General features: G+C 38.4%; 1 protein-coding gene across 3 annotated transcripts in view; it reads left to right on the forward strand.

Moving 5' to 3' along the window:
* COP1 (COP1 E3 ubiquitin ligase) overlaps positions 1–22,143 on the forward strand; it is a 221,811-nt gene that overhangs the window by 81,325 nt on the left and 118,343 nt on the right. For 2 of the 3 annotated variants that reach the window (XM_062192980.1, XM_062192981.1), the window contains exon 9: positions 8,582–8,639. The exons of the other annotated variant lie outside the window; for it this stretch is intronic. In XM_062192980.1, coding sequence (XP_062048964.1) covers positions 8,582–8,639 — 58 coding nt within the window. The remainder of the gene's footprint in view (positions 1–8,581; positions 8,640–22,143) is intronic. 3 annotated transcript variants of the gene reach the window in all.

Here is a 22,143-nt window from a genome sequence, read left to right on the forward strand (position 1 = left end):
GAAATTTCTGTCCATCTTAGCACATGACTATGCAATTATACTTACCTCTAGAAAATGTGTGTGTGTGTGTGCGTGTGCACATGTACCAGCGTGCTCAGGAATGGATAGGGAGGTCTGTGTGGTGTAATGGATGAAAAACACGTCAGCTTTCTTCATACTGAGTCTTTAGGTCATTTTAACACCTACAACCACGGTAGTGGTAATTATCCCTTTTTCACAGATTAATGCTTAAATGCTTGGTACATTTGGCAATAGTTTCCTTGGAAACATTGGTTTTTTTAAAGACTTATTTATTTGAAAGTCAAAGCTATAGAGAGGGAGAGGCAGAGGTAGAGAGAGAGAGAGAGAGAGAGAGAGAGAGAGAGAGAGAGAGAGAAAGGCCTGGGCCAGACCGAAGCCAGGGGCTAGGAGCTTCATCTGAGTCTCTCACATGGGTGGCAGGGCGCAAGAATTTGGGCCATCTTTCACTGCTTTCCCAGTCACATTAGCAGGGAGCTGGATCAGAAGTGGAGCCAACCAGGACTTGAACTGGTGCCCATATGGGATGCTGGTGCTGCAGGCAGCAGCTTTACCCACTATGCCACAGTGCCAGCCTCAGGAAGATAATTTTTTAAAACATAGAAACGGAAGCTATTATGCTTAAGTATAAGTAATCTGTATAAATTTATCACTACTTTATTGTGTATTTTAAAGGGATCTTCGTTTATAGTGTGTGTTTTGTATTTTAAAGGGATCTTCCTTTAAAACATATAAAACATTTTATATATAATCTTTATTTTCCTAAGAGAGGGAGGTTGTAACAATATGGGAAATTCTATATATACAAGCTAATGCTTTTTTTCAAATCTCCAAGGTGTAGATGATTACAAATAGATTTTTTTTAAACTTTTATTTAATGAATATAAATTTCCAAAGTACAGCTTATGGATTACAATGGCTTCCCCCACCCCATAACTTCCCTCCCACCCGCAACCCTCCCCTTTCCCGCTCCCTCTCCCCTTCCATTCACATCAAGATTCATTTTCAATTCTCTTTATATACAGAAGATCAGTTCAGTATATATTAAATAAAGATTTCAACAGTTTGCCTCCACATAGTAACACCAAGTGAAAAATACTGTTGGAGTACTAGTTATAGCTTTAAATCACAATGTACAGCACATTAAGGACAGAGATCCTACATGATATTTTTTAAGCATTGATTAATTTTCTATGCAATTTCCAATTTAAAATGTTTTTTTTTTCATTTCCAATTATCTTTATATACAGAAGATCGATTCAGTATATACTAAGTAAAGATTTCATCAGTTTGCACCCACACAGAAACACAAAGTGTAAAAATATTGTTTCAGTACTAATTATAGCATTACTTCACATTGGATAACACATTAAGGACAGATCCCACATGAGACGAAAGTACACAGTGACTCCTGTTGTTGATTTAACAATTTGAAACTCCTGTTCATGGCGTCAGTAATCTCCCTAGGCTCTAGTCACGAGTTGCCAAGTCTATGGAATCCTTTAGGGTTTGCCGACTTTGATCTTATTCCGACAGGGCCATAGTCAAAGTGGAAGTTCTCTCCTCCCTTCAGAGAAAGGTACCTCCTTCTTTGATGGCCCCGTTCTTTCCACTGGGATCTCACTCGCAGAGACCTTTCATTTAGGTTTTTTGTTGTTTTTTTTTATTATTTTATTTTGTTTTTTATTATTATTATTTTATTGATTTTAAGAATTCTCAGCTCTGCTTGCATTGGAGACTTTTGAAGATACTTGATGGTTTGCTGTATTTTAATAAAGTTTCCTTGTAATGTGGGAGAAGTAGTACAAACATGATTATTTTATTGCTGTGAGTACTAATGCTTACTTGCCTTAACTCTGACCCAAAAAAGTTGAATTTTATGCCATTGAAGACATTGAAGACACTTAAGGAATTTTAACTTGAACTAAACCAAAATCAAACACAAAATACAAAAAAACAAACTTCCTTGTTGACAATATAAAGGGTGTTCTTTATATATCTGTAATTTCTTATTAAAATTGATAGGTAATAGAAGTGAAGCAAGTTATGAAAATCTTTTTTAGACAGTATAATTTTTTTTATTTAGAATAATTTAAAAAGTTTTTTTTTCCTCAGTCTTTCAGCCAGTATTTGGGGTATATCAGGCATGCCTAAAACAGTGTGTCAGGCACTGGGATGCGTTTGGAATATGATAGACCTTAGGACCCTGCTGTCAGGGTTACACAGATTTAGGATAGAAAATCAGTTATACTGATAGATGGGCATCTTTCTTTCTTTTCTTTTTTTTCCTCCCTCCCTCCCTCCCTCCCTCCTTTCCTTTTTCTTTCATTCTGTTTTCTTTTCTTCCTTTTAAAGACAGAATTAGAGAGAGGAGAGCTAGAGAGATCTTCCATACATTGGTTCATTCCCAAAATGGCCACAACGGCCAGTTCTGGGCCAGGCTGAAGCCAAGAGGGAGCGTCTTCTGGGTCTTCCAGGGGGGTGCAGTGAGCCATCATTAGCAGGGAACTGGATCAAAAGTCGTACAACCAGGACGTGAACACCGCCTCTACGGGATGCCAGCACTGCAGGCAAAGGCTTAACCTTCTACACCACAGCTCTGGCAATGGGTTATTCTTAAAATATGATGTAACAGACTCTGATTCCAAGAATTTAAGCTCATCAAAGTATATTTGTCTAGTAACTTCTATATCTGATTAGTAGATATTTCTTGTTTTTTTTTAACAAAACATTGGGCTTCTTGTTATACACTTATTGTCACTGCTTCATGAAGGTATTATAATAGTCTATTTACATTCTTAAACCTGAGGTCTAAAGAGACCAGATCAGTGTTCATGAGTGTCAAGCAAGATCCCTGTTGGAAATGCAGGTTTTTGGACCTTGCTACCACATCTGATTCATCAGGTCTCAGATGGGTCCCGAGACTCAAATGCAAGTCTAGGGTGGGTGGTATAGATGGTATAGATTAAAAAATATAGAAACTTTGATTTAGTAGGTAATGAATATGTATGTATTACTGATATATTTTAAAATAAATAATTTTATTTAAAATAAATTTCTAAATCAAACTTTTCTGTTCATAAAAAATGGGGTAAAGTTTTTTATTTGTTTTACTCTATATTTTCTAAAGTTACATCTTGTTTTATAATGTCTTTAAAATCCATCAAATCAAGTTTCTTCAAAGTTCTTTGTCTTTATAATCTTTTTCTGAGTTTATTTTGGATAATTTTTGTGTATTTTTGTAACCCTAAATGTGTGTAGCATCTGTATCATCTGATAATTAAAATTTTATCCCTTGTGGATTAAAAAATAATTATACTATACTGCAACTCATTGGAAAGTGTTAGTTGAATATAAAGTAGTCAGATACAGCTCTGTGTAATGAACTGAGACTTTCATCAGTTTTATTGGATCTACAACAGTCTTGTCAGTCTTATTCCGTTGAGCTTATTCTTTTATGGTTTAGAAATGCTACCCAGCAGAGTTGTTTACTTACAAAGGCAGTAAAGCAGTAGACTTAGGCTGGTTTCATCCTTCAGCGAATTTCCATCCGATTTGCTTTTGACATCTGCCAGTGGTACGTTTTTCTCTAAGGAAGCCACTTTAACAAAGAAAACTTTATAATGAGCTGCTCTTTTTTGTTTCTCTTCAACTTCAGGGTTGTTATGGAATGTATAACAGACATTTTAAAAGGCAGTCTAAGTGTTAAGTTCCCTGTTCCCCTCATGCATTATCTACCACTTTTCCTAACCATATACCAGTGAAAGGCTGAGAAACAGATACTTGACAAATTTTTGTCTAGAGTGCTGAAACACTGGCAACTTCTGTTCTTTTTTTTTTTTTTTTTTTGACAGGCAGAGTGGACAGTGAGAGAGAGACAGAGAGAAAGGTCTTCCTTTTTGCCATTGGTTCACCCTCCAATGGCCGCCGCGGTAGGCGCGCTGCGGCCGGCGCACCGCGCTAATCCGAAGCCAGGAGCCAGGTGCTTCTCCTGGTCTCCCATGGGGTGCAGGGCCCAAGCACTTGGGCCATCCTCCACTGTACTTCCTGGCCACAGCAGAGAGCTGGCCTGGAACAGGGGCAACCGGGACAGGATCGGTGCCCCGACCGGGACTAGAACCTGGTGTGCCGGCGCCGCTAGGCGGAGGATTAGCCTAGTGAGCCGCGGCGCCGGCCTGTTCTTTAAATAATAAATTATAAATGTATCTCTTCTCTAGAAACCGTAAGTGTGCATTCTGGAGCCTAGAACTTTTATTGTTAAGCTAACCTTGCATTCCTCAAGTAAACAAATTTGTATGATATTAGTCCCAAAAACTGTATTGGAAATTTTTGGGTTCAAATGTGTTTCAGAGTAGTCTTTTCCCTATTCTTTCACCCCCAATTTAAAAAGTAACACATGCATATATCATATATCATATAAGAAATGCTAAGATCTGCTCCCTATAACCAAACTCATTAATATGTATTGAAACATGTTAGTTCTGTTTGTGTAAAATTTTACCTTCATAAACATAAAAATTCTTGTTTTTTTTTTTTTTTGGAGTTATGTGTTTTAGGATTTGAGGACATATATCTTTTTGAACTCAATATATTTAAGAGCTAGTCTGTGTTATTACTAAAAGGCCATTTTGATAACTAGTGGTTATTTATTTAAAATTTGTCTCATTGAAAGTCTTTCAAATACCATGACAACAGAAGTTGTACTGTTTCTAAAAAGTCCTGAACAGTGTGAAGGTTCTGTGTTAATATTCAGTTGTACTTTGAGTCAAAAATCAAGAAGTCTGTCTTAGAAATAGTGTCTTAGAGAACTGTATTTGCAGAGGTTGTGACTGTCACAGTAGCATTTCAACTGTATGCTGTTTACTGTTTTGTAGTTAACATGTAATATCTCATGCAGTCCTGATAACTCCTATTTAATAGGCTTTATTACTCTATTTTAAAAATTAGCAAACAGAGTCAAAAAAGATGAATTTGCCCAGCTTCACACAGTAACATAACTGCTGTTCTAACTCCGTTCCTTACTCTAGAGCCTGTAGAGCATTATGTCTGCTAGTAAATATAAATTAGCCTTTTTCAAATGCAGGTCCAATCTAAAATTAGTAAATGCATAATTTTAACCCAGGAAAAACCACTGCTTTGTCTCATTACCTCTTCATTATAGATATACCTTTAATGTAAAACTAACTTAACAGTGTGTCTTCCAATTACAAAGTATATCTGCTTTTCAGAGTTAGTTATTTAAGTGAGAGTCGTTAACTATGAATTTCCCTTGAACCTAAGGTTAGCACCTACATTGTCATCATTTGTGTTTTTAGTTAAACTTTTAATTGTCACCAACAAAAGCATTGGGAATTACTTAGTCATCTGCTTTGCCCATCTTAAAAGTGTATTATTTCTTTTTTTTTTTTTTCAAGATTTATTTATTTGAAAGTCAGTTACATTGAGGAGAGGCAGAGAGAGAGAGATGTTCTCCATCCGAAGGTTCACTCCCCAGTTGGCGTCAACGGCCAGAGCTGTGCCGATCCAGAGCCAGGAGCCAGGAACCAGGAGCTTCTTCCAGGTCTCCCACGCGGGTGCAGAGGCCTAAGAACTTGGGCCATCTTCTGCTGCTTTCCCAGGCCATAGCAGAGAGCTAGATCGGAAATGGAGCAGCCAGGTCTCAAACTGGTACCTATATGGGATGCAGGTGCTTCAGGTCAGGGCACACAGCGCTGACCCCAGAAAGTGTGTTATTTCTGACTCAGTTTTAGTTACTAACCTGAAGATTTCTTCTTTCCCTTGCCATGTTTAGTGTCCATAAATTTTTATTGCTCTTTGAAAACTATTAATTTAAAGCAGTTGATGGTTGTTTCATATTTATAAGTTACTATTTTTCCTTTTTCTCCATAATAGATATCTGTGAAGTAGGTGGGCTAATCCAGAATTTTCCCACTGTAATTAGAGAATTTAAAAAGTACCTAGATAAATACATAGCATGGTGGTTCAGTCTTGGCAATCATTCATTATTAATAAAATATCACTTAACCTATGATTTCAGTATCTGCAACAAGCCACTGAGTAATTATAAACATAACTGTAGCATCATCTCCCTATACACACCAAAATATCAATATCGTTGTTCAGGTTTATAATAAAAAAACTCTGAGTCATAAAACCATGCCAACCATAGTTAGAAATTGCTCTACCTCTTGGGTTCTAAATACCACACACTTTTATTAATGCTATGCAAATGCTAGGAAATTGGATTCTCTTAGTAAGAGGAACAAGAGATCGTTGAATGCATCTCCTGATTTTTTAGCCCTGTTTGTTCCTACGTGGAGTAGACTGAAAATATGTAATCTTTCATAACAGTGACTGACTCTTCAGGGGGTAAGCTTTGGATATATTTCATAAAAAAACCACTATAAAGAATTCATGGAATCTTTATAAGTAATTAAAAGATTACTTCTTGTATAATTCAGTCTTACTATAGGAACAATTAAGAAAACAATAAATTAAGAGCTATATATTGGGGCCGGTCTGTGGCGTAGTGGGTAAAGCCGCCGGCATCCCATATGGGCACCATTTCAAGTCCTGGCTGCTCCACTTCTGGTCCGGCTCCCTGCCATGGCCTGGGAAAGCAGGAGATGGTGGCCCAAGTCCTTGGGACCCTGCACCCACATGGGAGACCCAGAAGAAGCTCCTGGCTCCTGGCTTTGGATCGGCGCAACTCCAACCTTTGCAGCCAATTCGGGAGTGAACCAGCGGATGGAAGACTCTCTCTCTCTCTCTCTCTCTCTCTCTCTCTCTCTCTCTCTCTCTCTCTCTTTCTCTCTTCCTCTCTCTCTTTCTCTCTCTCTGCCTCTCCTTCTCTCTCTGTGTAACTCTGATTTTCAAATAAATAAATAAATCTTTTTAAAAAAAGCTATGTATTAATATATGCTTCAAAAGGAAAAAGGCTACCATGGGGCTGGCGTTTTGGGGCCGTGGTTTAAGCTGCCCTTTGCAATATACTGGTCTGATATCTCAGCACTGGTTTGAGTCCCAGCTGCTCATCTTCTGATCCAGCTTCCTGCTAATACACCTAGAAAGGCAGTGGAAAATGGCCCAAGTACCTTGGCCCCTACCATCCATGTGGGAGACCCAGATGGAGTTCCTGGTTCCTGATTTCTCTTGGTCCAGACCTGCCTGTTGCAAGCCATATGGGAAATGAACTAATAGTTGGAAGATTATTCTCTGTCTGTCCCTCTATTTCTGTTGCTCTGCCTTTCAATTTAATACTTAAATAAATGTTTAAAAAAGACCACTGTGAGATAGTTTCATATAGCTTGTCACATTATTGAAAATGTGGGGTTTTATGTTAACTGACTAATTTTATTACTAGAAACTAACATTTATTCAGTATTTACCATATTTTGATATACATTTTAAACCTCACTCCCCTCTTATGTGTCTTCATCATTTATTAGGTGGAGAACTAGAGATTGAATGAGATTGATAACTTCCCCAGAGTCCAGTTTTTAGTTACTAACATGTAAAATTCAAAATATGCTCCTAAAAACACCCATTATTTTATCAATTCTGAAGTTATTTTAGCACAGAGTAACTAATGATTTTGTGTTTTTGTGAAGGGAACCATTTCAATTAGTGCCTGTAATTAATTAGATTTGATTAGTGTGGACAAGAATGTACCATGTTTGTAATAGAAATACAGACAAAGAATACAAAGAAAATAAAAAGCTGTCAATATGTCATGATTAGTATATAGGCCAAATAGTTCTCAGTTGCTGATAAGTTTTTATAGGCTGATTTAATTAAAGATGAGGGTGGATAGATGTGATGAATGGTGACATAGTTAAAGAAAAAATAGTTTGGACTTCTGCAGGGTTTTTGTTTGTTTGTTTTTGTTTGTTTGTTTGTTTTTGAGGGAATAGTTACATTTCAGCGAGTGTATAGATGATATAACCAAATAAAAAGAGCCAGAGCAGAAAGCGGTTTATGTTTGACCAGGGCAAAGTATATAGATTTTGGATTATAAAAGGTTATTGTTGTTTGTACATTTGTTCCATTGCATGCATAGTTTTCTTTCACCTAAGACTTTATCATAACTTTTTGAGCTAGATAGGATAATCTGAAGGTCCTCACCTTACTTTGTGTAAGGTGATTCCTGAGAGTGTATAGCTTTTCAGTGGCGTGGCAAGATCTGTTAACCACAGCTATTGTTTGCATGCTTGTGCTCTTTGCTCAGTAATGTAAGTCCTGCTTACCTTCAAATTACAAACAACTTATTTACCCATCTAGAAATGAAACAGAGTTGTAAAATAGAGGCCTGCCTTGCAGTCATTCCTATCATTAGTTTTCCTTGGTATATGTGCTTGAGGTGGTAGGAGAGTGGGTAAGTTGCTTAAATATTCACTGATTTTATGTTTGGATTGTGTATTTCATATCTAATGAATGGCAGCAGATTTAATCTTTGCTTAGAAATCAGAAATATCAGATTATGTATGATATATTTTAGATTGACTTTTTCTGATACTATAATAATATAAGTATTGAAATCACATTTTTTTCTCTTCATTTGCAGTAGTATTATTGATTCCACAGAATACAGCCAACCTCCAGGTTTCAGTGGCAGTTCTCAGGTAAATAATGTATTTAATAGTTTGTTTTAGTGGTACCTTGAGCATTAGTGGTACCTTGACAATATGGTAGAATTGTTCCATAAATATACTGTCAGAAAAATAGCCTTTTTGAATGCTATGGCATTCATTAGGACTTGAATAGCTCTGATGCATAAGGGCAGAATTAGCTGTTATTAGCCATTGTATGTGAAAGATAAGAGTTAAAAAATTTAACTTACCTGTAATATTAGACTGCGGGAGGAAGGAAATACTTTAAGAGGGAAGTGTGAGTAGCCATGGCATTGTTTGTCTAAGAGTTACCATGTCAGTGGATTCTCCATCGTTCCGTTGAAACATTCAGTTTTTTATGGAATGTAGACTACAGGTTTGAGCAAGACACATTATTTTCTCCTCTTCTAGTTAATTGTATGATTATTTTGGCTTTTACTCTCTTCGTTTTTGACTTGGGGGTGCTTATATTTGTCAAACCTATTTTGGAGACCTGGTGAGTTTTCATTTTTTTGAAAAAGCAGTTATATATTGAAATGATTTCAGCCTCAGAGAATAAGTTAGAAGAATACTAAAATGAATTCCTTTATATTTTTCACCCAGACTGTCCAAACATTAACATTTTATCACATTTGTTTTATCATTCTCATTTTGTCTCTCTTTTACATCTGTATCCATATAACTTTTTCTCTGGATTGCTTAAGTTTTAGACATGTTGTTTTGCCCTAAATATTTCATTGTATATTTCCCTAAAAAATATTTTCCTATATTCAAAATATAATTTTAAAATTAAAGAAGTTAACATTGATACCATTATCTAATCCTCAGATCTTTCTTAGATTTATGAATTATCCTAATAGTATTCTTTTATAGTAAAACGGAAACAGGTATATATTCACTTTGTGAAAATATAGTGCCAGTATTTTTATCAACATGAAGCATACATGCTTTTTATGGTAAAGCTTTTGTTCTTGTTTCCTCAAAACTTGTGTGCCTACCTATGTTAGTGTATGCGACTGCTCTGCACCTCTTGTTACCCTCATGTGCAGGCCTGCACTTGAGTAGCAATGTTAATGTCTCCCAAGATACGTATGTAGTGAAGGTAGCTCCTGGTTTGTACGCTGAAACAATATGTTAATATCTCCCAAGGCCCATTTACAAGAAACCCCATTGATGCATTGCTATTCTCACACCAAAAATTTAGGAAGAATTTATAGATGATTAAAAAAATATGCTTAGGGCAGGGCTGTCTGTGAGTGACTCTGTGCAGAGTAAATTCATGCTTCAGGACTGAACAGTCTGAGTCTTTTGGAAAATTCAATCTTAGCATCTTCTAGAGAGCAGAAAGTCCTACTATTGTTAATGTAATGGAAATAATATGATAAATTGCATAGAACACCACACTCCTCATTCCTAGCTGTATTCTATATCAGACAGACCTAAAATAAATTGACATAAAGATCAAAATAATAGAATAGTTAAAGCCAAACTGGCAAATGCAAACTAAAGAATTTCATACACCAAAAGCTAAAACAAAAATTAAAAAAAAAAAAAAAAAAGTACAAGTACTAATGAAAATAGAACTCCAGGAGAATCATAACAGAGTTTTCCATGTAATTGTACAAGCCATACTTCCCAAAAGTAATATACGGTTGTCCCTCAGAATCTGCAGGGGAATAGTTCCAGGTTACCCGGCCCCACTCCCTCCTGTTGCAAACCCCAGAATCTGATTTTTTTAAGCCTCTTTTATAAAATGGCATAGTATTTGCATGTAACTTGTGCACATCCTCTTGTGTACTTTTAAATTATCTCTGATACTTTAATACTTAGTACAATGTGAATAGTTGTATCATACTTCATTTTTAGATAAGAATGAAAGTAAATAAATAATCGTTTATCTCAAGAGTCTACATTATTGTAAGAAAGTAAATGTAAAAAGACAAACTTTATACAGCACCCATAAACAACATAAATTGATTCTATTATGATTCAGAATAGATTAAAAATAGAGAATGCTAATATATACTAATCAAAATAGCAGTGTTAATGAAATGTATAATTTCTAAGGAAAATAAAAATACTAAAATAAAGCAAAAATATTTTTTTAAGATTTATTTGAAAGGTAGTGTTAGAGAGAGGGATGTTCCATCCAGTGGTTCACTTCTCCGATGGCTGTAATGGCCAAGACTGGGCCAAGCTGAAACCAAGAGTCAGGAGCTTCTACCAAGTCTCCTACATGGGTGGAAATGGACCTAAGCACCTGGGCCATCTTATGCTGCTGTTTCTAAGCCGTTAGCAGGGAACTGGAATGCAAGTGGAGCAGCCAGTTCACAAACCAGTGCGCACATAGGATGCCAGCTCAAAGGTGGTTGCTCAACCAACTGTGCAACAATACCAGCCCCTAAATTAAAGCAATTATAAGTTAATTTGGGGGGCTGGCACTGTGGCATAGCAGGTAAAGCTACCGCCTGCAGTGCCAGCATCCCATATGGGTGCTTGTTCGAGTCCCGGCTGCTCCACTTCTGATCCAGCTCTCTGCTATGGCCTGGGAAAGCAGTGGAGGATGGCCCCGGTCCTGAAGCTCCTGGCTCCTGGCTTCGGATAAGCACAGCTCTAGCTGTTGCAGCTAATTGGGGAGTGAACCAGGGGATGAATCTTTCTGCCTCTCCTTCTCTCTTTGTGTAACTCATTCAAATAAATAAATAAATCTTGAAAAGAAAAGTTAATTTGAATACATTGGTAACCATAATTATTTGTTTAGTAGCTTTGAGTTTTAAAAATCACAATAATGCTAAGATAATACAGAGAATTTGACCAGCTTATCTTACAATTTATTGGGAAAATAAATGAGAGTTAACAATGGAGAGAACATTTACCCAATCAATATTAAAATGTACTGTAAGACTTCTGTAACAAAAGGAACAGGTTAAAACTTAAACATCCTAACAAAAGATAATTTTTAGTTTGGCCTCTAGTAATGATAAACATGTAGATCAATGATGAGAGATTAAACATATGGTTTTGTGACAACTGGGAATATTTGATCGTTTATCTCCTTTTTTTTTATCACTTACTGAAATAATCCAGATGAGCTAAATAAGGACTTAAATAACAAAAGAACTAAATAGAGATTAAGAAGGAAGCCTGCATATATGCAAGCACCAAGCTGGCATTGTTGGGATGCTGATGTGCCTGTTCAAGTCCCAGCTTCAGATCCAGCTCCCTGCTAATGCACCTGGAAAGCAGTGAAAGATGGCCCGAGTACCTGGGCCCCTGCACCCACGTGGGAGACCCTGAGTGTAGATCCAGGCTCCTGGCTGTGGTCTGGTCCACCCTAGGCCATTGTTGCCATGGAAGGGATGAACCCTAATGTGGAAGATATTTTTCTGTCTCCTTCTCTCTGTTTCTCTGCCTTTCAAATAAATAAATCTAGCCTTTAAAGAAAATAAAAACACAAAATTTATACTTAAAATGGGAGAGGTATCAGTGTGGTAGGTAAATGGCTTAATACCAGTTTCATTCTATTTAATAAATTTTTGTTTTATTTGGGAGGACTCAAGACAGAAACACAGAGATAGATGGAGAGAGATCTTCCTTTCACTGATTCTTCCCCTGTGCACTCACCAAATGCCCACAAATATCAGTTTTGGGCCCAAGTAACGACTGGAGCCTACGACTCCATCTGGGTTCCCCATGTGGTTGGCAGGGTCCCAAATATTTGAGCCTTCATCTGTTGCCTGCAAGGATGTGCGTTAACGTAAATTGGATTGGATTTGGAGTAGTCAGGATTGGAACCAGATACTCTAGTATGGGACATGGGTTTCCCAAGCAATGACTTAACTGCTGCACCACACACTTTATTCTCCACCTCGATGTCCTTTTTTTTATTTTTTTAATGAAATCTCCTAGTAGGATAAAAAAAAATAGCAAGGAGGACATGATTAAAAACAAAATGCATCCGTTCAGTTCATATATGAAATAATACTCAGTTTCCTGAGTGATAAAAGCAAAATATGAGATAATATAAGGTATGCCAAAGGTCATCTAATAGGGATAAGATCAAAGGAATGTTTCAGAATGGTAAGTACTGTTACTTGCAGTGTGAATGTATGTCTGTGTGAAAGATGGTGAGTGCAAAGGACAGGAGAGGGAGACGCATTGATAGGCTTTTTTTTTTTTTTTCTAAGATTTATTGTTTATTTGAAAAGCAGATTACAGAGAGAAAGACAGATCTTCCATCCACTGATTCACTCCCCAAATTGCCGCAATGGCCATATCTTGGTTTTGGACCATCTATTGCTGCTCTCGCAGGCATGTCAGCATGGAGCTAGATGGGAAGTAGAGCAGCCAGGATTTGAACCACTGTCATGTGGATTTCTGGTGTCGCAGGCGGCTGCTCACCCTGCTGTGCCACAACTCGGGACTCCGAGTTGGTAGTCTTTGGTAGTTGGTATGGCAAATGTTAGATAATGTTGATTTATTAGTTAAGCACGTAGGAATGTATTGTATGAGATGAGTCCATGTACTATGTAAAATAACATAATTATAAAGTATATAATTTCCAGTATTAACTATGTAAGTAAAAATTCTGGAAAAATAAATACCCTAGCCATTTTAGAATAGTTATAGAAATTATGCTACAACCACAGGATGGAGAATTTTATTTTTTTAAGTATTTATTTATTTTAATGGAATTTCACTGAAAGAGAGAGAGACAAAGAGAGATCTTCCATCCTCTGGTTCATTCCCCAGCTGGCCACAATGGTCGGCACTGGATCAGGCCAAAGCCAGAAGCTAGAAGCTTCATTTGGGTCTCCCATGTTGGGGGCAAAGGCCCAAACATTTGGGCCCATTCTGCCGTTTTTCCAGGCCATATGCAGGGAGGTGGATCTGAAATGGAGCAGCTGGGAAATGAGCTGGCAGCCATATGGGATGCTGGTGTCACAGGCGAAGACTTTACTGGCTACACCACCACACCAGCCCTATATATTACTGTTCTTAAAAATAATGTTTAATAGTTGTTATTAAAAAATTGTTAGCAATGTAATGTAAGTGTAACCAGAAACATAAGAACTTTAAGTAGCTATTTTATACTTTAGAATTTCATTAATTGCCTATTGATTTTGATTTAGAATTTTTATGTAGTCATAGTATAATTAGATATGTTAGGTAATTCACAGATTGACAGTTTATAATTTTTTTTTTTAGAAGTGGCTGAATGTATTGTGTGACATCTGCTGCTCGATTTTATTTTTTTGTATTTTTTTTAATTTTCTTTTTTTTTTATTAAACTTTTATTTAATGAATATAAATTTCCAAAGTACAGCTTATGGGTTACAATGGCTTCCCCCCTCCCATAACTTCCCTCCCGCCCGCAACCCTCCCCTTCCCCACTCCCTTTCCCCTTCCATTCATGTAAAGATTCATTTTCAATTCTCTATGTATACAGAAGATCAGTTTAGTATATATTAGGTAAAGATTTCAACATTTTGCCCATATAGCAACATAAAGTGAAAAAACTACCATTGGATTACTAATTATAGCATTAAATAGCAATGTACAGCACATTAAAGACAGAGATCCTACATAATTTTTTTTCAAATTAATTAATTTTCTATGCCATTTCCATTTTAACACCAGGTTGTTTTTTTTTTTTTTTCATTTCCAATTCTCTTTATATACAGAAGATCACTTCAGTATATAATTAGTAGAGACCTCATCAGTTTGTGCCCACACAGAAACACAAAGTATAAAAATACTGTTTCAGTACTAGTTATAGCATCACTTGGCTTTAGACGACACATTAGGGACAGATCCCACATGGGGTGTAAGTACACAGTGACTCCTGTTGCTGACTTAACAATTTGACACTCCTATTCATGGCGTCAGTAATCTCCCTAGGCTCTAGTCATGAGTTGCCAGGGCTATGGAAGCCTTTAGAGTTCGCCGACTTTGATCCCATTCCGATAGGGTCATAGTCAAAGTGGAGGTTCTCTCCTCCCTTCGGAGAAGGGTACCTCCTTCTTTGATGGCCCCGTTCTTTCTACTGGGATCTCACTCACAGAGATCATTCATTTAGGTCTTTTTTTTTCCATGATATCTTGGCATTCCATGCCTGCTATACTCTCATGGGCTCTTCAGCCATATCTGAATGCCTTGAGGGCTGATTCTGAGGCCAGAGTGTTGTTTAGGACATCTGCCATCCTATGAGTCTGCTGTGTATCTCACTTCCCATGTTGGATCGTTCTCTCCCTTTTTGATTCTATCAGTTAGTATTAGCAGACACTTGTCTTGTTTGTGTGATCTTTTTGACTCTTAGACCTATCAGAGCTATCAATTGTGAGCTGAAATTGATCACTTGGACTAGTGCGATGGCATTGGTACGTGCCATCTTGATGGGATTGTGTTGGAATCCCCTGGCACATTTCTAACTCCACCATTTGCTGCCAGTATATGACTATAGTCATAGTATAATTAGATAAGTTAGGTAATTCACAGATTGACAGTTTATAATTTTAATTTAAAATTATTTAAAATTTAAATTTTGGCCATTTTTGCCCTTTTGTCCATTACTGGAAAAGAAAGATAAAAAGAAAACATTTCTTGGCCCAGGACAAACTCTGAATCACTTATTGCATTTATTCGTCTTATCTCCTTAATCTCCTCTCAAGTGGTGTAGTTCCTCAGTCTTTCATGACACCTGCATGTTTTGAATAGTTTATTTATTTTGTAGGATACCCCTTTAACATCTGATAGGGCTAACCAATCTTCTGTCATTTTTCTTTTTACAGAATAGTCTTTCCTGTTTGCTTTTTCAAAATAACATCCATATCAACTTATCTAGCTCTATAAAGATGCTTTGTTGGATTTTTATTAGAACTGCCTTAAAAAAATCGTGAGAGGGAGAAAGAAAAGGTAAGGCGAGATGAGATGAGATGAGATGAGATGAGATGAGAGCAAGAGGGCAAGAGAGCAAGAGAGCTGGGCCGGGCCAGGCTGAATCCATGAACAGGGAACTTAATCCAGGGGTCTCAGGTAAGGACAGGACCAGCCACCTGAGCTCTCACGTGCTGTACCCCAGGGTGCACCTTAATGGGAAGCTAGCATTGGAAGTGGAGCTGGTGCCTGAACCAAGACTCTCCAGCATGGGATGCTGGTGTTCCAAGCAGCATCTTAACCAGTGCACCTAATGTCTACTCCTAGAATTTCTGCCTTTAACTTAAAAATTGTTTTAGGGAAAATTGACGTCCTTATGATACTGAGTGTAAGATTTGCCCATTTCTTCAAAAGCTCGTTTCTAAGTATTTTGAAAATTTATGTTTTTGTAGATTATTTTTAACAGACATAAAATTGTACATATTTACAGGATATCATGTGATGTTTTGAAACCATATACATTCCATGATGTCTACTCTGGGTAATTATTTCCTCAAACATTTACATTTAGTTATGGTGAAAACATTCCAAGTCCCATCTTCAAGTACTGTTTTTAATAGAGAAATTTATAGTACATTAACATTATCTATAGTCATTCTGTACAGTGGAACCCCAGAACTAATTCCCATTAATCATTCCCTATCCCTACCTTCCCCCTTTCTCCTCAGCTGTCATTATGCCTTTTTTTAAAGATTGCACATGTAAGCAAGATCACGTTGTACTTACTGTACTGCCTTATCTCACTTAATAACCTCCAGTTCCATCAGCAGTGTCACAAATGACAGATTGCACCCTTGTTAATGACTGAGTAGTAATCCATTGTGTATATGTACTACATTTTCTTTATCCATTTATCAATGAATTGTTTTCATTTCTTGGCTATTTGAATAATGCTTCAATAAACATGGAGTACAGATGTTTCTTCAACAGAGTGATTTTATTTCTCTTGGATATATACTCAGTAGTGAGATTGCTGAATCATGTGGTAGTTCTGTCTTTAGTTTTTTGAGGAGTCTTTATATTATTTTCCACAGTGACTGTACAAATTTCCATTCCTGGAAACAGCCTGGACTGGGCCAAAAGTAGGGAGACAGAAGCTTAATCCACTCTCCTTTGTGGGTGTTGGGAATCCTATAACTAAATCCAGAAGCCAGAGCTGGTATCAGACCCAGGCACTTTGACTTATGTCGTAGTTGCTAGGCTCAACACCTGCCCCTGTTTTGTCGTTGTGATAATAGCCAATCAAACTGGATCAAGGTATCATTTGATTGTCGTTTTGATTTGCATTTACATGATGGTTCATGATATTGAGCACTTTTCATGTACCCTTTGGCCATTTGGATGTCTTCCTTTGAGAAATGTTTCTTTAGATTTCCTGCCTATTTTTAAAGTTTCATTATTTGTTCTTATGGTGGTGGTTGTTATTGACTTCTTTGAGCTCCTGTTATATTCTGGTTATTAACTCCTTGTCAGTTGTATAGCTACAAATATTTTCTCCCACTTTGTAGGTTGTCTCTTCACTCTGTTGTTTCCTTTGCTGTGTAGAAGCTGTTCACTGTAATGCAATCCCATTTGTTTATTTTTACTTTTGTTTGTTGTCCTTTTGGGATCTGATCCAAGAAATCTTTGCCCATTCCAATATCCTGAGACATTTCCCCTATTTTTTTTTAATGTTTGTTTTTGTTTTTTGTTAGTACTTGCAAAGATTCAGGTCCAACGTTTAGGTCTTTAATCCATTTTGAGTTGATTTTTGTACATAGTGAAACATAGGATTTTAGTTTTTGTTTTTTAATTTTTTTTTTTTTTTGACAGGCAGAGTGGATAGTGAGAGAGAGAGACAGAGAGAAAGGTCTTCCTTTTTGCCATTGGTTCACCCTCCAATGGCTGCTGCGGCCGGCGCATCACGCTGATCCGAAGCCAGGAGCCAGGTGGTCTCCAATGCGGGTGCAGGGCCCAAGCACTTGGGCCATCCTCCACTGCCTTCTCGGGCCATAGCAGAGAGCTGGCCTGGAAGAGGGGCAACCAGGATAGAATCCGGCGCCCCAGCCGGGACCAGAACCCGGTGTGCCGGCGCCGCAAGGCGGAGGATTAGCCTGTTAAGCCACAGTGCCGGCCAGGATTCTTTGCATTTAAACATTCAGTTTTCTCAGCACCATTTATTGAAAACTCTGTGCTTTTCCCAGTGCATTGGCGGACTGTAGATGCATTGGTTTACAAGTTTCCATTTTGTTTCATTGAACTGTGTATCTTATTTTTATGCCAATACAATGCTGTTTAAATTGTAGTAGCTATACATTTTAAAGTCAGGCAGTGCAAAAGTTTTAATGTAAAGTAATAATACCTTTGTCAAATGAGTTCGGAAGAATTCCTTCATACTCTGTTTTCGAATAATTTAAGAAGACTTGGTGTTTTCTTTAAAGGTTTTGTGGAAATCAGCATTGAAGCCATGTAGTCCTGGACTTTTCTTTGAAGGGTGACTTTTTATTATAGTTTTAATCTTGCCACTCATTTTTGGTCTGTTTAGATATGTTGTGTCTTCATGATTTGATCTTAGAAAGTTTTATGTTTCCAGGAATTTGTCCATTTCTTCTAGGTTATCAATTTTTGGGCAAATAGTGAGCCCCAACAATCCTTTGTATTTCTGTGGTGTCAGTTTCAATTCCTTTTCTTGTCTGATTTTAGGTATTTGAATCTTCTCTCCTTTTTTCCAATGAGTCCAGCAAAGGGTTTGCCAATTTTGTTTGTCTTTTCAAAGAATCAGTTCTCTCCTCATTGATATTTTGTTGTAATTTTTTGTCTCTGTGCCATCTATATCTGTTCTAATTTTTTTTATTTTTTCCCCTTTAATAGTATTGGGCTTGATTTGCTCTTGTTTTTCTAGTTCCTCAAGACATGGTAATAAGTCATCTATTAGAGGTCTTTCTGCTTTTTTGATTGCTATAAACTTTCCTCTTAGTACTGCTTTGCTGCATCCCACAGGTTTTGATAATTTTTTTCCATTCCATTCATTTCAAGAAAGTTTTAAATTTCCTCCCTGTTCTGTTGGGCTGTCTTCCCTTTCCTTCACAGTCAGGTTAGCTGGATTAAAGCAGAGCAGCCAGGACTCAAACTGACGCTCCCATGTGGATGCTGGCGTTGCAGATGGCAGCTTAACCTGCTGTGCCATGACACCAGCCCCAAGCACAGTATTCTTGACTGGCCATTTTTCCCTTGGTTACTGTGAAAGTCTCGTCCCATTTCCTCCTGGCCTGTCTGGTCTCTGCTGAGAAGTTTGAAGTCAGTTGGATTGAGGCCCCTGTTTGTGTTAATCTTCTCTTCTCTGGTCTCCAGAGCTTGGTTATAATGTGTGTTGGGGTAGGCTTGGCTGTGTTGAAACTGACTGGTGATCCTTGATCTGCCTGTACCTGGATGGTTGTGTCTTTTTCTAGGTTCCAGAAATTTTGTGTTATTGTCTCTTTGAATATGCTTCCAGCCTCTTTTGCATTCTCCAGTCCCTCTTGAACTTCAGTAACTCAAATAGTTGCTTTCTTCGTGTTGTCCTAAAGTTCCCATAAGCTTTCTTTATCCTTCTTACTGCTCTCTCTTTTTCCCCTTCCATTGTGAATTTTCTAATAGAGTTTCTTTGAGTTCACCAATTCCTCTGTTTGACCTATTTTACTATTTATGCCTTCCAACACATTGTAAATTTTACTTATATACTTTTCATTTGAAGAATTCATTTTGATTTTTTAAAAATTACTTCTGGTGCTGGAGCTGTGGAGTAGCGGGTAAAGCCACCACCTGCAGTGCCAGAATCCCATGGTCAACGGCTCAAGTCCTGGCTGCTCCACTTCCAATCCAGCTCTCTGTTATGGTCTGGGAAAACAGCAGAAGAAAGCCCAACTGCTTGGGCCCCTGCACCCGTATGGGGACCCAAAAGAAGCTCCTGGCTCCTGGCTTCGGTTCAGCTCAGCTCCAGCCATTGCAGCCATTTGGGGGAGTGAACCAGTAGATGGAAGACCTCTCCACCCCCCCCCCAACTTTGCCTCTTGAATAAATAAATAAGCCTTTAAAAAAAAAACGCTTCCATCTTTTTCAGTTCTCTCCGTTAGAATATTAAATTGCTTCTCTGTGTTCTCTTGAAGTTCACTGAGTTGCCTTAGGATAGCTATTTTGAAGTTATATAGCATTTGAAAATTTTGATTCCTAGATGGTTATTTCTGGTGCCTTTTTTTTTTTTTTTAAAGATTGATTGATTTGACAGTATTACAAAAATAGAAGGGGAGAGAGAGAGAGATCGATCGATCGATCGATCGATCTTCCATCCGCTGGTTCAGTCCCAAAATGGCTGCAACAGCCAGGGCTGAGCCAGGCCAAAGCCAGGAGACAAGAGCTTCTTCCAGGTCTCCCATGTGGGAGCAGGGTCCCAAACACTTTGACTATCTTCTGCTGCTTTCCCAGACACATTAACCGGGAGCTGGACCAGAAGTGGAGCAACTGGAACATGAACTGATGCATAGATGGTATGCCGGCGCTGCAGACGGCGGCATGACCCACTGTGCCACAGTGCCAGCCCCTCTGGCACTTTTTTTGTTCATTAGGTGACGTCCTGATTCCCTGGACGTTCTTGAGGTTTGTTGGTGTATGACATCATCTGTACAGTGAAAGACTGGTTATAGTAATCTGGCTTCATTATGGCTATTCTTGTAGAAATTCTAAGCAATTTCTTATTTTCTCTGAGTTGTTGGACATTTCTGCTATATAAGTACTAGCTAGCATCCCAAATGTAGTTTTGCTTTTGATATGCTGTGAATGTTTTTTCATAGTTTCAGTCCTGTGTGCTTTCCAAGCTCAAATTTGTTTTAAGTTCACATTTGGTGTATTGTTCAGAATGAACTGTGGGAGTGCCTAAAAAGGTGTATTCCATCCCTATAGACCCCTTCCTGGAGCTAACATAGACTTAGACCAAAGCCTTGATGCTAGATCCTACCTGGAGACTACAGCCCATTTGCACCATTCCTTGGAGGTAGGACCAAAACCCGCCCTGCTTCTTGCCATTCCCACATGCCATTGGTGATGCTGGCTGGGGTGTAAGACTGATCAACTAGGGTCACAGAACTGTACTTGGTACCAAAGCAAGCACTGCCTGAGGACGGGTCATTAGGATTCCAGTGCTCAGTGCTCAGTGTTGAGTTTTCCCAGCCTAGCACTGAGTTTCCATGCAGTCTGTGATTGTTGCTGCCTGAGGTCATAGGAGGGGGTGATAGAGACAGCCCTTCCTCTACCTATGATGGCACTAGGTCAGTCATACCTGGGTCTCCACAGTCATCATGCCCTGTGCAATCTTGGGGTACATGCCACCCTAGTGAAGCTGGTAATGAAACACTCCAAAACAAGTCTGTCTGTCTTAGCAGGATGCAGGCACGGATCTGTGAATGGGCCCATTAGAATCTGCCCAGTGTTTAGCTTTGCTTCCCAGCACTGATTCTCCAGACAAGGTCCTATGGTTCCGTTATAGTCCGCCCAGTGTTGAGAGATAAAGGCATCCCCTTACCTGCCCAGGCTGGTACTAGGCTGAGTAACACAGTCACTTGATCCCAGGATGTCACAGGTGTATTCACCAAGCCCATTTGAGGCTGGCATTGACACACTGAGAAGAGTCCATCCCAGTAGAGAGTGTGTCTCTGCCTGATGCTGCACCAGCTCTAAAGGCTGAGTCTGCAAGAATTGACCTTTGGGCATTATCTGGTGCTAGGTCTCACTGTTGGCCATTGATGGTTTGATCTTTTGTGAAATGGTGTTGCATATTCATGTCTTTTCCAATTTGTGTGTGGGTGGGTGGGTGTTGCTCTTTCTCATTTGCTTGTAGTTCTTTTAAAATAAATGTTTCCTGAATACCAATCATTCCTTTCTATGTGTTAGAAATATCTTCTTGGCCAGCGCCACGGCTCACTAGGCTAATCCTCTGCCTGTGGCGCCGGCACCCCGTGTTCTAGTCCCGGTTGGGACGCCGGTTCTGTCCTGATTGCTCCTCTTCCAATCCAGCGTTCTGCTGTGGCCTGGGAAGGCAGTGGAGGATGGCCCAAGTGCTTGGGCCCTGCACACAATGGGAGACCAGGAGGAAGCACCTGGCTCCTGGTTTTGGATCGGCGCGGTGCGCCGAGCGTAGCGGCCATTTTGGGGGTGAACCAACGGAAGAAAGACCTTTCTTTCTGTTTCTCTCTCTCTCTAACTCTGCCTGTCCAAAAAAAAAAAAAAATCTTCTTACAATTTGCTTCTTTTCTCAACTTTTTAATAATGATGTTGATAAGCATGTATTTTTAACTTCTATGTCATGGAATTTATAACATTTTATTTTATAATTGTTGTTTTTCATGTATCATTTGAGATACACTTCTTTTTGTCAAGGTCATCAACATTTTCCAGTAGCATACAACACAGTTTTTGTAAAAGTCCCATGTGTGCTCAAGAAGGCACATTGTGTAACTGAGTACAGTGTTTTATTTGTATTTATTAAATCAAACTTCTGTGTTTGACTAAATATGTGTTACTGGAATACTCTTTGAATTGATTTGACAAAGCTTATCTCCTACTGTGTTGG

The sequence above is a fragment of the Lepus europaeus genome, chromosome 5 (assembly GCF_033115175.1).
Source record: "Lepus europaeus isolate LE1 chromosome 5, mLepTim1.pri, whole genome shotgun sequence".
Lineage (NCBI taxonomy): Eukaryota > Metazoa > Chordata > Mammalia > Lagomorpha > Leporidae > Lepus > Lepus europaeus.